The 17781-nt window shown below is 44.1% G+C and overlaps 1 protein-coding gene across 1 annotated transcript in view; it reads right to left on the bottom strand.

Moving 5' to 3' along the window:
* Positions 1-17781, bottom strand: part of LOC124798945 (ureidoglycolate dehydrogenase (NAD(+))-like) — a 104874-nt gene that overhangs the window by 888 nt on the left and 86205 nt on the right. Inside the window, exon 7 of the mRNA XM_047262479.1 lies at positions 16624-16910. Within this exon, the coding sequence (XP_047118435.1) occupies positions 16624-16910 (287 nt within the window). The remainder of the gene's footprint in view (positions 1-16623; positions 16911-17781) is intronic.

The raw sequence follows: 17781 nt of genomic DNA, 5'->3' as shown, positions 1-17781 counted from the left end.
AGTCCTATATCCCTTAACAAACGTTAGGTTCTTTCTTTACCCTGTTTTACAGCAAATAACACTTTGTTGTTATATCAAAATGCGTTACAAATTGAAGACTCAAGATGTTTAACAATCAAATTACGATTTATCCAACAGTAAAATAAAAAGTAATTTTTCATCCACTTAAAATTTGGCTTTATTATTAGCCATGATAGAAATGCTATCCATAGCATTCACTTGAAAATGACTATGCATTTACTTATCTACTCCCTAGTGCGAGCCTACAGGTAGGCTGCAGATAGAGAAGTTACTGTCAGTGGACGCCAGGCCATTATTTCTCACTGAAATATTTTTTTTAGTGTAAAGAATGTACCGATGTACCGGTATCACTCGTTGGATCTTTATACAAATATTCTTCTGTTCATGGAGAAAATAAAAATGTCGAAGGGAGGATTAATCAAACTGTTGATGGTGTTTCTGTCAAGTCCTGAGCTGTTGAGAAGATCGATGGTCTTGCGCGTAACAGAAGCAGTTGCGTCTTTCCCCACTTCTTTGTACGCTGGATCTTGTAGTAAGGTGTCGATCATCCGCCAGTAATCTTCTGACTTCAGTAGGACTGTCGCATTCCCTCTGTCTGCTGCTAAGACCACCATACCCTTGTCATCGCGAAGGTTCAACAGTGCCTTGCGCTCTTCTGCCGTAATGTTGTTCTTTGGCATTCTCGCTTTCTCGAGTACCCTGCTGTTCTCCCTCCTCACTTCTTCGGCTGCTCTCGGCGGGAGCCCACGTAAGGCTTGCTCGACGTTGCTGATGATGTTACGTTTTGGTAACGTTCTTGGAGTGGGGAGCGAGACCAGCAGGGTACTCGAGAAAGCGAGAATGCCAAAGAACAACATTACGGCAGAAGAGCGCAAGGCACTGTTGAACCTTCGCGATGACAAGGGTATGGTGGTCTTAGCAGCAGACAAAGGCAATGCGACAGTCCTACTGAAGTCAGAAGATTACTGGCGGAAGATCGACACCTTACTACAAGATCCAGCATACAAAGAGGTGGGGAAAGACGCAACTGCTTCTGTTACGTGCAAGACCATCGACCTTCTCAACAGCTCAGTACTTGACAGAAACACAATCAGGAAGCTTTACCCTCGGGTACCGCCTCCACCAAGCCTGTATGGCCTCCCGAAGATCCATAAGGAGGATGTCCCTCTATGTCCTATATTGAACACCATAAATTCTCCGACGTATGGTGTAGCGAAGCACCTAACACAGCTGTTAAAACCACTCGTGAGTCACTGCCCTCACCATGTCAAGAACTCGACCGAATTTGTTAAGGTACTCCAAGGGTTACGCCTAGATGAGAAGGATCTACTAGTCAGCTTTGACGTCACTTCTCTTTTCACCCAGGTGCCGCTGGATGATTTCTTAGCTCTACTTGAAGATCACTTCGATGAGGACACACTCAGACTCTTTCGTGTCGTGTTAACCACAACGTACTTCAACTGTGGTGCGAAATTCTATGAATAAACAGATGGTGTTGCCATGGGTTTCCCCCTGGCCCCAGGTATTCCTAACTTGTACATGGAGCACTTTGAAGATGTGGCACTGAACACTGCCCGGCATAAACCAAAGGTGTTCTACAGATACGTATACGACACTTTTGTAGTGTGGCCCCTTGGCAAGGAAAAACAACAGGAGTTCCTACGCCATCTCAATGGCATACATGACAGCATCAAATTCACCATGAAGGTAGAAGAGAATGGCTGCTTCCCTTCTTGGATATTTTGATCAAGAAAAATCCGGACGGTACGTTGGAACACACTGTCTACAGGAAGAAGACGCACACGGACTTACATCTCAGTGCTCGAAGCTGCCACCATCCAGCACAACGTAACTCGGTACTGAACACCTTTGTACAAAGAGACAGGTCGATCTGTGACAGCAAGGGTTTGCCGCGTAAGTTAGCACATCTGCGGGAAACCTTCCATAAGAATGGCTACACCGATACACAAATAAGACACGTCTTGCGTGCAGACAAGAGGCGGGTGGAGAAACCAGAAGAAGACGAAGCAAAACGTGTGGCGTTTCTGCCGTTTGCTGGACCACCAACAGCCAAGATCGTAAGAATACTAAAGAAGCACGAAATAACGACCATCTTTTGCGCACCGAAAAAAGTCAAAAATATACTTGGCTCAACCAAAGACCAACGGGGGCTGCAGATGCCGGGCATTTACAGTATTGAGTGCGAATGTGGGATAGAATATATCGGGCAGACACTACGATGTATCTCCAAGCGCTGTACTGAACACATCGGGAACGTACGACTAGGACAGACAAACAAGTCCGCTGTAGCAGAACATAGCATTATCGTGGGGCACACCCTCGAATTCGAAAAAAACGAAGAAGCTGTGCAGCGCCAACGGTTTCTGGGACTCGATCTTCAAAGAGGGAGTGGAGATACGTCTGCACAACAATTTAGTAAACAGGGATAGCGGTAATAAGCTCAGTGCAGCGTGGAATCCCACAATTGACAAAATACGGTAGGAACGCTCCGATCTGAAGGCAGCGGCGTTCGCAGACAGGCAGACTGGATAGCCACCGGGTCTCGACGCCGGTCCGCGCCCCCCCCCCCCCCCCCCACCCCCTCACTATCGACGCGCCTTCCGGAGGAACGTGATAGGCCGGCCTACAGTAGCAGACGACGGGCAAGCAGCTGTATAGATATGCAGAACACGGCATCCCGACACTTCGCCAGAAGATGATGGGTACGAAACTCATTGAGACGTTGCGACAAGACGACGGCACCACTCGGCTGATAACCCGAGAAGAATTCATCGGTGGATTACGCCGAGAAAGACTGAAATCGCACATATTTCTGATGCTTTCAAAATGGATTGAAAACAGCTTTGACCACGATAAAATATTTACTCGCAATAGTAACAGATGTAATCAGTTTCGGTCAGAATGTGACTATCTTCAGACCTTTTATACCACGATGGTAAGCGGGCCGGTGAACGGGCCAGGTGTCGTGGCTTCATTGTTTAGCAGTTGGCGTTTGTGGAGCCACAGCACCTGTTCCATTCACCGTCACCTCCTACCACAATGGTATAAATGGTCTGAAGATGGTCACATTCTGACTGAAACCGGTTGCCTTTGCAAATAAATATTTTATTGAGGCTAAGACTGTTTTCAATCCATTTTTAAAGTATTTTAACTAGATTGCTGATTTTTTTCCATGAGGAAAGTTCTCAAAAATTACATATTTTGATAAATCTAACTTCGATTCCTGTTGATCCAGTAACTGTTCCAGAGCACTGTGATTATTGAGAAGAGTAGTGAAGTATATCAAAACATGGAGGGACCTTTTGAATATGTAGAAAGATCACTTGAACACATCGTTGTCTAATTTCGGTATGGTTTTACTCACGTTTCAACGAGACTAAATGTCTAATGAAATGGATCATCAACAAAGAAACTAGCGTTTTTGCAGCTGAGTTTTTGTCTCTGAAGCCGAATCAACGAAAAAAAATTATTTCTGGCTTCTGACAAGTATATCAAAACATGGAGGGACCTTTTGAATATGTAGAAAGATCACTTGAACACATCGTTGTCTAATTTCGGTATGGTTTTACTCACGTTTCAACGAGACTAAATGTCTAATGAAATGGATCATCAACAAAGAAACTAGCGTTTTTGCAGCTGAGTTTTTGTCTCTGAAGCCGAATCAACGAAAAAAAATTATTTCTGGCTTCTGACAACGGCACAAATTGAATCCAAAGATATCGAAGCATAAATCATCGCCTGAACATCTATCAAATTTAGAAAAATGGAAACACTCTTTATGGAACTTAATAAAACCATTGACAAAGATAATCACAAGGTTTTTAATTATGTGCCTAGGAAATAGAAAAACGTCGTTCTATTAAATGTTACACTGTTTCTAGCCCAACAAACCCTTGCTTTCCATCACCTCATCATGAAGACGTTTCATGGAAAACAGAGTAAATTTCTTACAATTTGTACAACTGATGGCGAAGTATGTTCCATTGTTGGAAGAGCATTGTTTAAAACTTGAAAGATCCGATGGTGGGTCGTAGAGAGTGTCTTATTTGCCCAAAGGGATTCAGAATATGTTTAGCTTTATTCTGGGTGAACATGTAAAGGAAAAAATTATTGCAGATATAAGGAAGGGTAAATACAGGGTGGCGCAGGGAAACGGGAAATTTCGAAATAACGTCATTTCCATGAATAAATTCATAAAACTAGTAATTTATTAACGAAAGTGAAAGTATTCAGTATGCCATTATTCAGTATGTCTTTACAATCAAAATGTCCAAAAGTGTCTCTCTACTTTTTAAAGATGACATCGGAAAGATGTGCTCCCATTCGGCGTTCACACTCTAACAGCCTGTTATGAAAACTCTGGAATGCGCGGTGTAGCAAATCTTGGGGAATGGCAGTGATTTCGTTTTCAATGTTCTCCTTCAGTTCATGGATTGTTGCAGGACGTGTATGGTACATCTTGCCTTTAAGATATCCCCACAGGAAGAAGTCGCACACACTAAGATCAGGGGATCTCGCAGGCCATGCAATGTCACTGTTACGTGAAATAATGCGTCTTCCAAACAATTGACGAACTGCTGCCATCGATTGTCGAGCAGTGTGCGACGTGGCTCTGTCCTGCTGAAAACCACATGTTTTCGACGTTAAGATTAAGCTCGTACAGTCTCGGTGTAAAGAATGTTTGAAGCATTTCAACATATCGAGCGGATGTTACTGTCACTGCACTACCATCCTCACGTTCAAAAAAAAGGGCCGATAACAACATGACATGATACAGCACACTATATTGTGACCTTGGCGCTATGTAGTGGTCGCTGGTGAAACTCACAACGATTGTCCTTTGCCCAATAACGAAAATTCTGTTTGTTCACGAATCCGTTCAGGTGGAAATGGGCTTCGTCCGATACCCATAAGTTACCAAGGAAATTCGCGTCCTCGTTGATTTTAGCCAATATCTGGCTACTAAACTCCATACGTGGCGCTGGGTCTCGTTCATGTAAGTGTTGCACAATCTGCAACTTATAGGGATGGAAGTCTAATTCGTGCAGTATTCTTTGTAAGCTTCGTCGCTTAATCCCTAGCGAAGATGCATGCTGTCGAACGGAGCGGCGAGGACTTCTCTCTGGGGTACGTACCGTTGGAATGCCACCTGGAGGTTTCTTTTTCAAGGCAGATCTTGTTTCTTCAAAATTACGCACCCACGTTGTAATCGCTTGCGCTGATGGGACACGTCCATGACGTCCAAGCTGGTAATGCTGTCGAAATGTTCTCTGCGCGGTAGTCGCACTATCACCATTTTTGTAAAACGCTCTCACAGCTACTGCACGTTCCGCACCAGTCCAATTCTCCATGATTACTAAATGTAGGACCGTTGCTATTCACCATATACATAAATGACCTCGTGGATGACATCGGAAGATCACTGAGGCTTTTTGCAGATGATGCTATGGTATATCGAGAGGTTGTAACAATGGGAAATTGTACTGAAATGCAGGAGGATCTGCAGCGAATTGACGCATGGTGCCCGGAATGCCAATTGAATCTCAATGTAGACATGTGTAATGTGCTGCGAATACATAGAAAGATAGATTCCTTATCATTTAGCTACAAAATAGCAGGTCAGCAACTGGAAGCAGTTAATTCCATAAATAATCTGGGAGTACGCATTAGGAGTGATTTAAAATGGAATGATCCTATAAAGTTGATCGTCGGTAAAGCAGATGCCAGACTGAGATTCATTGGAAGAATCCTAAGGAAATGCAATCCGAAAACAAAGGAAGTAGGTTACAGTACACTTGTTCGCCCACTACTTGAATACTGCTCAGCAGTGTGGGATCCGTACTAGATAGGGTTGATAGAAGATATAGAGAAGATCCAACGGAGAGCAGCGCGCTTCGTTACAGGATCATTTAGTAATCGCGAAAGCGTTACGGAGATGATGATAAACTCCAGTGGAAGACTCTGCAGGAGAAACGCTCAGTAGCTCGGTACGGGCTTTTGTTAAAGTTTCGAGAACATACCTTCACCGAAGAGTCAAGCAGTGTATTGCTCCCTCCTACGTATATCTCGCGAAGAAACCATGAGGATAAAATCAGAGAGATTAGAGCCCACACAGAAGCATACCGACAATCCTTCTTTCCACGAACAATACGAGGCTGGAATAGAAGGCAGAACCGACAGAGGTACTCAAGGTACCCTCTGCCACACACCGTCAGGTAGCTTGCGGAGTATGGATGTAGATGGATATAGATGTAGATGGCAATGCGTTCACATCAACTGTGCAAAGTTTCGAAAATCTGCCGGCGCTACAGTGTTGCCAACTGTAACGTTCAAAATTTCCAGTTCCCCTGCGCCACCCTGTATTACAGAATAAATTTTGACGGTACGCCCGACGAAAGCAGAACTGACGGAGTGAGTCAAATAATTAAATACGCCTGTACAGAAGAGGACGTGGAAGCTCAAAACCCCTTCTAAGACTGCAGAGAATATGTCAGGGATTTTCAACAGCAACTGGAAAAAGATGGGCTGGATACTGCGTTGAGCAGGGCTCAAGGTTGTGAGTTATGACCAGTCTGCATCAGTGTAAAGTGGACAGTACAACGAAAAATTCGAGACGTCAGTCCAAAAGCTCTGTTCAGTTCCTATGCTAATCATTCCTTAAATCGTAATGGAGTTCACGCGTTTTGTTCCTTCTAACATTACCTATTTGAACTTGTAGAGAAGCTATATTCGTTCTTCTTGTCTTCTACTCACACGAGGACGTGCTGAAAAGTAATGCCTACGAGTTATTTTATTCTGTTCTCAATGTGGATGAGGTATTACATTCATACATTTTACTCTGTCGACTTTCTACTTCGCAGATACAAGTTGCAAACCTCTGCCAATACAGGGCTCCGAACAAAGCTACTCAGTGTGTGAGCAGTAGCGTGAAGATAATCGAGTTTCTAACCGCAGAGAACATGCCTCAAATTGAAATCCATAGAAAAGTGTAACCTATGTATGGTGATGATTGCATCGACATATGATGGTATCTGCAACAAACAATCCGACTCTTTGGATTCACTGTCATCTACCAATTTCCGTGAAGCCACGACTTGGCCCCATCCGATTTTCATCTGTTTCCAAAACATAAAGAACACCTCCGAGGACGTCATTTCCATAGCGATGAAGCGGTGCAAACAGTTAAATATTCTTCAGTGACGGTAGGCCTACGAGCAAACTGGTCTTGTTGGCAGGAATGTGTTCGTCGCCAAGGTGGCTATCATGAGAAATAAATATATAGACATGAGGAATAAAGATGTAGAATGTTAATGAAGTTTGTTTTATTTAACAAGTTTTAAGAGCGTTCATGTAAAGAATTCAGAGGCATTACTTTTCAGTACGCCCTCGTAGACGTGAATTACTTGTAGAAAACACAGATATAAGTTCAAACGCTCTTTACAATTCAGTTGAAGTAAAAAAAAAGTGAAAACAGTTATGAGCACTTTGGAAGGTATGCAAGATTCATCCAAGGCAAACCTTGATGCCAGGTCTGCGACGAGCTAGCTCCTTGTGTGATGTGATTTTATTTTTCTGGCCTACACCAACTTTTGTTGCACTGTACTGAGGAAGGACATTCAGTCGGAAAATATGTACAGTCACCAAAAGTGACTGTGGATAAAGGACTCTCCAAATTAAAAATCTTGAATCAGTTTTTAGTCACGAATCTAATTACAATGATAGGCAATGCTGTTACTTTTGGCTACTAAAAATGCAATGATATGGCATTACCATTGACCAATGAGGAAGAAGGAAGGTAAATAAAAGAATGCCGGGGGAAATAGCTCATTACGCTGGATTATCAGTTCAAGAAGACATTCGCCAATCACTGTTTGAAGTATGGACAAATTTATATAAAAATTGTAGGAATGGTAATGGCTAAAAAGGAAATAATCAAAATTTTCCATATTATTGAAACAAGAATCATGCATGAAGCTTCCAATGACATAGGCATCTACGTGCAACTGATGCGATTGTTGGCATTCCTGCTAGTTCGTCGGCCAATAAAACCTTCAGTTTATAATTAAATGGGACTTACTGAATCCTTACCCTGTATATCATCCATAATGCAACATTTACATGAAATGTATTCCCAGCTGCGAATACAACCAACCAGCAGCTGTATAAGAGAATGACGACAACGAAAATTTGTGGCGAATCGGGGCTCGAATCTGGATTTCCCGTTTTACATGAAAAGTCACTTTAATAACTTTGGCTAACCGTGCGCGACTCAGGGCAGACCCCGACTTCCATATGTCTTGTTCTTGGGTCGCAACCTATCTTCGTACACACTTTACGTAACTCCTGTTCATGGAAGGACATTTTAACTGAAAGTCACTGCCTGGTATCGGTGGATAAATACAATACTGCAGTGCCCATGTTGTTAAGAAGAACGATGCAACATTGCAGTCTGTCCATTTTATCAACTGAAAGAAATGTTCCATATTAAATAGATTTAAACGACATTACTGACCATTTCAGTAAAATAAAGGCACAGAAACATGTACTACAATACTGTCAATAATAATTGTTATCTCATACTAAGGTTACGAAACTAACAAATACTGTGATTGAACAAGCTTTGTTTCCAAACATATAAAAGAAAATGTAATATCTTACTCTACTCATTAGTATTGCTTTGCACTATGTCCAGTAGTTTCTGTACTACAGGCTGATTCATATTCTAAGTTTCTCACCTATATCTTTATCTGTATTACAATTACTAGAGCGAAGAGAACACACATTAGACACTCTTCACTTTTTTGTCAGCCATTGTACCTACATAACTCATTTTTTTACAAAATGTACCCTACAAAAACATCAATTTCTAGGCAGACTGGGAGCCTTATTTAGTTTTACCGTTCTGGGCCTCCAATGGGCTTACTCTGCCATGTGTGCAGGTCAGTTACACAGATGAGCCAAAACATTATGACCACCTGCTCAATAGCTTGTTTGTCCGCCTCTGGAACGAAAGAGATAACTGACTCTGCGTGTCAGGGATCCGACAGTTTGTTGATGGTTTTGTGGAGATGTGTCGCTTTAGATGCCCATGCACAGGTCATGTAACTCGCGTAAATAACAGGCCACAGATTTGCGTATGCGGTGATGGCGCCAGATAGAAACCCGATGGTTTCCAAAGGATGTACATGAGGCGAATTTGGTAGACAAGATATTAACGTGAGTTCACTAAAATGCTCCCCAAACCACTGTAACATAGTTCCTGCACCGACACACAGGCAATTATACTGGTGAAAGATGACATCCCCGTCGGGGAAGACATCAAGCATGTGGCGATGCATGTGGATCGCAGCTGCCAGCGTGTCTTCGATTACCATCACAGGTCTCATACAAGCGCAGGATAATGTCTCCTATAGCATAATACTGCTCCCATCAGCCCGCGTCCAAGGCGCACTACACGTTTCGAGCCGCCATTCACCTCTATGAAGGAGTTTGTGGAGACGACCATCGACCTAATGTAGGAAAAATGTGTTTAACCCGAAGAGTTGACATGTTTCCATTGATCGATGGTCGAATCCCTATTTTCCCGTGCCCACTGCAGTCATAATTGACGATGTCGTTGGCCGAAAATGTGAATATATACTAGTGGCCTGCTGCAGAGCTCCTTGTTCAACAATGTACTATAAACGATGTGCTCCCAAACACTTGTGTGTGCTCCAGTATTGTGCTCTTTCGGCAGAGATGCCACAGAACGCCATCTATCCCATTTTACAGGGCAGGTCCATGAAGAACCGTGGACGTCCAACCATTTAGCGCCTAGTGGTGGTTTTACTATCCTACCTCTTTCCATAGCTGCTCATGAAAATAGCATGTGAAGTGCTGCACTACAAGTGTTAGTATAGATCTCAAATTAAACTTTCCCTGAGACGATAACGTTGGAAGCTAAGGAATGGAATTAAAATTTGTGCTGTGGCCAGGACTCGAACCCGGGTCTTCTTGTTTACTAGTACATTTAGTACAGCACTTCCCCATTACATCCAATGCTGGGGTGCTATTCCAATGTCAGAGAGCCCTGGTAATAGTGACAATATAAGGGGAGATATGAATTGGAGTTTGTGTTGGGGATGGTATTTGACTTGGGTAGTTCGTGCAGCCATGTTGACCATAATGCTGTGGTGGTTTAATGGTCAGCATATCTGCCTAGTAAGCAAGAAGACTTGGGTTTGGCTGCAGCACAAATTTTAATTCACTTCTTCAGCTTCCAACATTATTGTAGTTCCTCATATAACGAATTTAACAAACCAGTTTCAGAATTCTCTTGCAACTGCGTCTGCACAACATCTTAGTGAGGTGAAACTCTGTAAACTCCGCTGTCTTTTGGCAAAAGAAGTAAATTTTAACTTGGCAATAAGGGAAATATGTTGGTTTTATTCAAACTTCACCGTTCAAGACAATTCTCTGAAAGTTACAAATGATTAACAAGCTATGCGAAAATAAATCACTACATTTTCGGCGGAATTCTTTTTAGATACTAATGAAAGCAGAGGTGATGGTACATCTTTTTGAATGGTCACCATGCAAGTGTGGGTGTCGAGGGGCCTCAGTTAATATTCGCAAAAAATGTGATCTAGGTTTCAGTTCTGAATGGCACTTCCCCTCCAGCGCTTGGCATTTCCCCTACAGCGCTCTGAGCCACCCCCCACCACTGCATCTCACCCATGCTTCCTGCTTCCCCAGCTGACTGCGCATCTAGGGGCCGCGGCATTTTGCGCGCACTATACACCCCTGCAGCGTGTGCAGGCCGTGGGCGGACCAGGGCCCGGCCTGTCTCGGCTCTGCTTGGCCCTGCTCGGAAGTACTCAGAGCAGCGTGACATTTCATTTAACATCGTGGTCTGTCATTTTTCGATCAGCACAACTGTCTTAAGTTCGGCACTGTCGCGACAGAAAAGAGGGATGATAATTTTCACTATATATTACCCATAAGCAATGGATATTGTATATCTGTTATGAAACGACTTGACAGTAACATGCAGAGAGAATTTAAAGGTTTAGTTGACAAAAGCAAAAAATTACAAGGATGACGGAAGAGATTCATTGTTCTGTACCTCAAGAAGAACTTTGTGCTAAATTTGCAGGCATGGAGCATTTGAAGAAATTGGTGGTACGAATATTTCTGAAGTTGCATCCATTGTTCCACCAGCAGTTGGAACAACTTTCGATGGAACCGAGTGAAGAGTATGGAGACATTGTATATTATTGCAAAGTACGTTGCTTAAGTCAGGGAATAACCGGGAACGATTTTTTGATTTAAAAATTCGCAGTTGTTGTATTTATGAAGGAAAAAGCAGTGAAGGAACGAGAATTACACCATCCAGAATGGACTGCAAGACCTTACCTTTTAAGTTGATTTGACTATACACTGCCCACAGTAAGACACTGAAAAGTGAAAAACAACTTTTTCTGATTTCTAGGGGAAGCACCGAAAAACAAAATCGCGTTGTACAAGGGGCGTTTGAAAAGTCTGTGCAAAAATGAAAACTACTTACGTGTTTGGGGTAAATCTTTTTTATTTTTCGGCGTAGTGTCCTTTTAGACTTCATCCAAGGCTGATCTAATTTGTTGATCCCTTCCGAAAAATAGGAATTGTCCAAGTCTGCAAAATAGCTATTAGTTGCTACAATAACCTCGTTTGAATAAAATCTTTGTCCCACTGGCCATTTCCTCAGATTGTTGAACAAACAGAAGTCCAAGGGAGCCAAGTCTGGAGAATAGGGGGATGTGAAACGAGTTGGAATCCTATTTCCATTAATTTTGCGACCACAACTGCTGATGTGTGTGCTGGTGCATTGACGTGATGAAAAGGACTTTTTTGCGGTCCAATCGCCAGCGTTTCTCTTGCAGCTCGGTTTTCAAATGGTCCAATAACGATGAATAATATGCACCTGTAATAGTTTTACACTTTTCCAGATAGTCGATGAGGATCATCCTTTGCGAACCCCAAAAGACAGTCGCGATAACCTTTCTGGCCAAAGGACTGGTCTTCGCCTTTTTTGATGCAGATTCTCCCTTGGTAACCCAGTGTTTAGATTGTTGTTTGGTCTCAGGAATATAGTCATGTATCCATGTTTCATCCACAGTAACGAAATGATGCTTAAAGTCCTGCGGATTCTTCCTGGACAGCTGCAAACCACCCTTGCAACACTTCACACGATTCCGTTTCTGGTCAAGCGTGAGCCATTGCGGAACCCATCTTGCGGATAGCTTTCTCATGTCCAAATGTTTATGCAAAATATTATGTACCCATTCATTCGAGATGCCCACAGCACTAGCAATCTCACGCACCTTAACTCTTCTATCATCCATCACCATATCATGGATTTTATCAATGATTTCAGGAGTCGTAACCTCCACAGGGCGTCTAGAACGTTCAACATCAGTTGTGTCCATATGGCCACACCGAAAATTTTGAAACCACTTACAAGCTTTTCTGATCAGAGGTGCCGAGTCATCGTAATGTTTATCAAGCTTCTCTTTAGTCTCCTGAGGCGTTTAGCCTTTCATGAAGTAATGTTTCATCACCACACGAAATTCTTCTTCGTCCATTTTTTGACAGTGACTCGACTTCCTTGATTCACACGAATGCCAAACACAAAGAAATAGACTAATCTGGCTGAAACTGGGTGTGCATTCTTTCCACAGATGCTACTAACTAAACATGACCTCGATACGCGCCGGTGGTGCCATCTCTCGGTCTTTGCACGGACTTTTCAAACGGCCCTCGTAGAAGGAACTCATTCTGACAAACACAATTCACTCCCCTTAGCTCACTGGCGTCAGAGAAAAGTGAGGTTTGAAGAATTCATTGTGGTCTTGAAACAATATTACAAGTTATAAGGACAGTTTGTTAAACATTTTGAGGAGACTGCCAGTTTTATATCTGTTTACCGAGCTATTTTCGAGACTGTTTGCCATTTCAATTGCAAGTGCCCTTGTGCATGTCTAGATGAACTGATTGAGCTGCAAGATAATTCCCATTTTAAATAGAAATCCCTTTAAGACTGTCTAGGACATGCACATTGCTTTCCTCAGGTAGGGTTTCCACGTCTCTATAATGAGGTTGAAAAGTAGTACAATATTTCGAACTGCATGTGTGTGGGAAAGATTATGAAACTAAATAAGTCACTATTAGGTGGCAACCGGAGTCTGAAAATCTGTGAAATTGTCTGCATTTGGCGATATGCCGACAGTTCGAACCGGTTAGAAAATCTATTACGTATTCAGCATGCCAAAAACAATTTAGTAATACTGAAATTTTTCTTTTTGATTCTGTATCATTGAGAAATGTGGAATATAAAACTAGGTTGTACAAACTGCGACTGCCTTGCAATATAAATGTGGAGCGGTCACAGTAATCCCCTCGTTACCTTCCCTGCTCTCCAACATTGTGGTGTGGTGGTGGGGGAAATGTGCCAACCAGGACGAGCGCTATGGCACTCATGCCAAGGCATGGCCCACAAGCCGAAGTATTGGCCACCTAGCATTTTATGGTACCCGCTTGTGGCTACCAGCTTGAGCCCTGTCAGGATAAATGTGGTGGTCTCCTGACTCTAAAGTATGTAACAGGTTTTCTGTCAATCTCTCCTTTTCTACAATTGCCCTTCTGCTCTCCTAGTCTCTCTGTGACCGTTCTTTTTGTAGTACGCACGTACACCTTCCCACAACTATATGGAATCCTACAAACCCCTGCTTTTTACAGCAGTTTTCTAGTATCCTTCGCAAGTTTTAGGTGGTCTTGTGTCTTCTGGGTGGGTTCATAGATTACGGCTATGTTCAGCTTTTTCAAGATTTTTCCTATGCGGTCAGTAACGTCCTTATTGAAAACCCGGAAAACTTTCGATTTCACAAGCGTTATGATGTTTGCGTGGCGGTCTTAATGCTCTCATTCATGAGCAATGCATTGGTGAGATGTTTTAATTCTGCGTCAAGCAGCTCTGGTTCACACACGTTTCTTGCCCTATTCGCCCATGTTTTTATGAAGCTTCGTTTTTGTTGTGGGTGTTGGTTCGAATCCTGGCGTAGGTAACGGTCAGTGTGTGTGTGTTTCGGTAAGCTGCTTGACCCAACCATCTTCTTTCTTGAAAACTAACACATCAAGAAAATTTAATCTTCCGCCTGCCTCCTTCTCCATGGTAAACAGAACCTTCGGGTTAATCCCGTTCAGATGCTTGTGAACACGGCCTAGTTTCTCTCTTCCATGCCTTCACAAAACAAACGTATTATGCTCGTAGTGGAACCAAACATTCGTTTCCTTTTTTATTGTTAAAGCATCTGGCAGCCACAAGCGGATACCATGAAAGGCTATACAGAGAGGCCTTAGAGATTGTAAAACACCTCAACAATTTCAATAAGAAGGACAAGGGCGTGAAGTTGACAGACGTCTGGATTCCGGTGCTGAAAAACATGTGTACCAGTCTTCCGCAATGGGGCAATAGCAACAGTGGACGACGGCAACCAGAGACCAATTACGTCCGTGTTTTCAAAGCATGTCAGGTCAAGCCACTGCACGGAAGCAGGCGTAAACGAAATTTTGCTGCATTCAGTAGCAAGTCAGAGTCTGAAATGTCGTCCACAGATCGGGAAGAAACGTTAGGTTTAAGTGTGAAATCCGTTCGACCACGGTGTAACACCCCAGAGCATTTTATTAATTGTGGCATTTGTGGACGTGAATGTTTACGTTTTACAAGGAGTACATCCGCTGAGTTTCAGAAGCAGGAGGAAGGTACTGGGGGAAGTAGAATTGTAACAGCGGCTGGTGAGTTGAGCTTTAAGAACTCGGTAAGAGCAATGGTCGTGACAGGCAAAGGATGCGGGTTAGAGTCCCAGTTCGGCACACAGTTTTAATCTGCCAGGTAACTGAACATCAGTGGCCACTCCACTGCAGAGAGAAACGTTCACAGGCGGCCGCTGTGACCGAGCGGTTCTAGGCGCTTCAGTCAGGAACCGCACTGCTGCTACGGTCGCAGGTTCGAATCCTGCCTCGAGCATGAATGTGTGTGATGTCCTTAAGTTAGTTAGGTTTAAATACACTACTGGCCATTAAAATTGCTACACAACGAAGATGACATGCTACAGACACGAAATTTAACCGACAAGAAGAAGATGCTGTGATATGCAAATGATTAGCTTTTCAGAGCATTCACACAAGGTTGGCGCCGGTGGCGCCACCTACAACGCGCTGACATGAGGAATGTTTCCAACCGATTTCTCATACACAAACAGCAGTTGACCGGCATTGCCTGGTGAAACGTTGTTGTGATGCCTCGTGTAAGGAGGAGAATGCGTACCACCACGTTTCCGACTTTGATAAAGGTCGGATTGTAGCCTACCGCGATTGCGGTTTATCGTGTCGCGACATTGTTGCTCGCATTGGTCGAGATCCAATGACTGTTAGCAGAATATGGAATCGGTGGGTTGAGGAGGGTAATACGGAAGGCCGTGTTGAATCCCAACGGCCTCTTATCATTAGCAGTCGAGATGACAGGCATCTTATTCGAATGGCTGTAACGGATAGTGCGGCCACGTCTCGAACCCTGAGTCAACAGATGGGGACGTTTGCAAGACAACAACCATCTGCACGAACAGTTCACGACGTTTGCAGCAGCTTGGACTATCAGCTCGTAGACCGTGGCTGCGGTTACCCTTGACGCTGCATCACAGACAGGAGCGCCTGCGATGGTGTACTCAACGACGAACCTGGGCCCACGAATGGCAAAACGTCATTTTCTCGGATGAATCCTGGCTCTGTTTACAGCATTATGATGGTCGCATCCGTGTTTGGCGACATCGCGGTGGTCGCACATTGGAAGCGTGTATTCGTCATCGCCATACTGGCGTATCACCCGGCGTGATGGTATGGGGTGCCATTGGTTACACGTCTAGGTCACGTCTTGCTCGCATTGACGGCACTTTGAACAGATGTGTTACGACCTGTGGCTCTACCTTTCATTTGATCCCTGCGAAACCCTACATTTCAGCAGGGTAATGCAAGACCACATGTTGCAGGTCCTGTACGGGCCTTTTTGGACACAGAAAATGTTGGACTGCTGCCCTGGCCAGCACATTCTCCAGATCACTCAGAAACTGAAAAGTCTGGTCAGTGGTGGCCGAGCAACTGGCGTCGCCAGTCACTACTCTTGACGAACTGTGGTACAGTGTTGAAGCTGCATGGGCAGCTGCACCTGTACACGCCATCCAAGCTCTGTTTGATGTCCAGGCGTATCAAGGCCGTTATTACGGCCAGAGGTGGTTGCTCTGGGTACTAAATTCTCAGGATCTACGCACCCAAATTGCGTGAAAATGTAATCACATGTCAGTTCTAGTATAATATATTTGTCCAATGAATACCCGTTATCATCTGCATTTCTTCTTGGTGTATCAATATTAATGGCCAGTAGTGTAGTTCTAACTCTAGGGGACTCATGACCTCAGATGTTAAGTCCCTTAGTGCTTAGAGCCATTTGAAGAAACATTCACTCTGATGTGGCATTCGTTTACTTTACTAGAGAATGAGTTGTGCACTTACCATGGCGGCGCGCTGGTGCTTGGCGTAGGCGATGCCGCCGCGGCAGTCGCACTGCTCGGCGGCTTTCTTGGAGAAGTCGCCGGGGGCGCGGACGGGGTGCGCAGCGTCGGCCGGTTCCGCGCAGCGCAGGGCGCTCAGCAAGACCGACAGCCGCTGGCGGAAGCCTTCGCCGAAGGCGTCCGGGTCCAGCACCAGGAAGCTCATGCCCAGACAAGCGTGCTTTGGCGGGTCCTTGCAGTCTTTACCGCCGCTGCCGTGCACGGGGATGTTTGGGCCCGACTGCGCTCCTACCAGCAGTACACGTCATCGTCACAACTACTTGCGACACGCACACTTCTTACAAAATTGTTTGTTGTACATAGGTCTTTCGATAAAATATCGATATATCATTATTCCTTCCAAAAACTATCGATAAGCACATGCGATAATATTTCCCAATACAGGGTATTACAAAAAGGTACGGCCAAACTTTCAGGAAACATTCCTTACACACAAACAAAGAAAAGATGTTATGTGACATGTGTCCGGAAACGCGTAATTTCCATGTCAGAGCTCAGTTTAGTTTCGTCAGTATCTACTGTACTTCCTCGATTCACCGCCAGTTGGCCCAATTGAAGGAAGGTAATGTTGACTTCGGTGCTTGTGTTGATATGCGACTCATTGCTCTACAATACTAGCATCAAGCACATCAGTACGTAGCATCAACAAGTTAGTGTTCATCACGAACGTGGTTTTGCACTCAGTGCAATGTTTACAAATGCGAAGTTGGCAGATGCCTATTTGATGTATGAATTAGCACGGGGCAATAGCCGTAGCGCGGTACGTTTGTATCGAGACAGATTTCCAGAACGAAGGTGTCCCGACAGGAAGACGTTCGAAGCAATTGATCGGCGTCTTTGGGAGCACAGAACATTCCAGCCTGTGACTCGTGACTGGGGAAGACCTAGAACGATGAGGACACCTGCAATGGACGAGGCAATTCTTTGTGCAGTTGACGATAACCGTAATGTCAGCGTCAGAGAAGTTGCTGCTGTACAAGGTAACGTTGGCCACGTCACTGTATGGAGAGTGCTACGGGAGAACCAGTTGTTTCCGTACCATGTACAGCGTGTGCAGGCACTATCAGCAGCTGATTGGCCTCCACGGGTACACTTCTAC

Source organism: Schistocerca piceifrons, chromosome 5 (genome assembly GCF_021461385.2).
Source record: "Schistocerca piceifrons isolate TAMUIC-IGC-003096 chromosome 5, iqSchPice1.1, whole genome shotgun sequence".
NCBI lineage: Eukaryota > Metazoa > Arthropoda > Insecta > Orthoptera > Acrididae > Schistocerca > Schistocerca piceifrons.
This window is presented reverse-complemented; position numbering and strand designations above follow the sequence as displayed.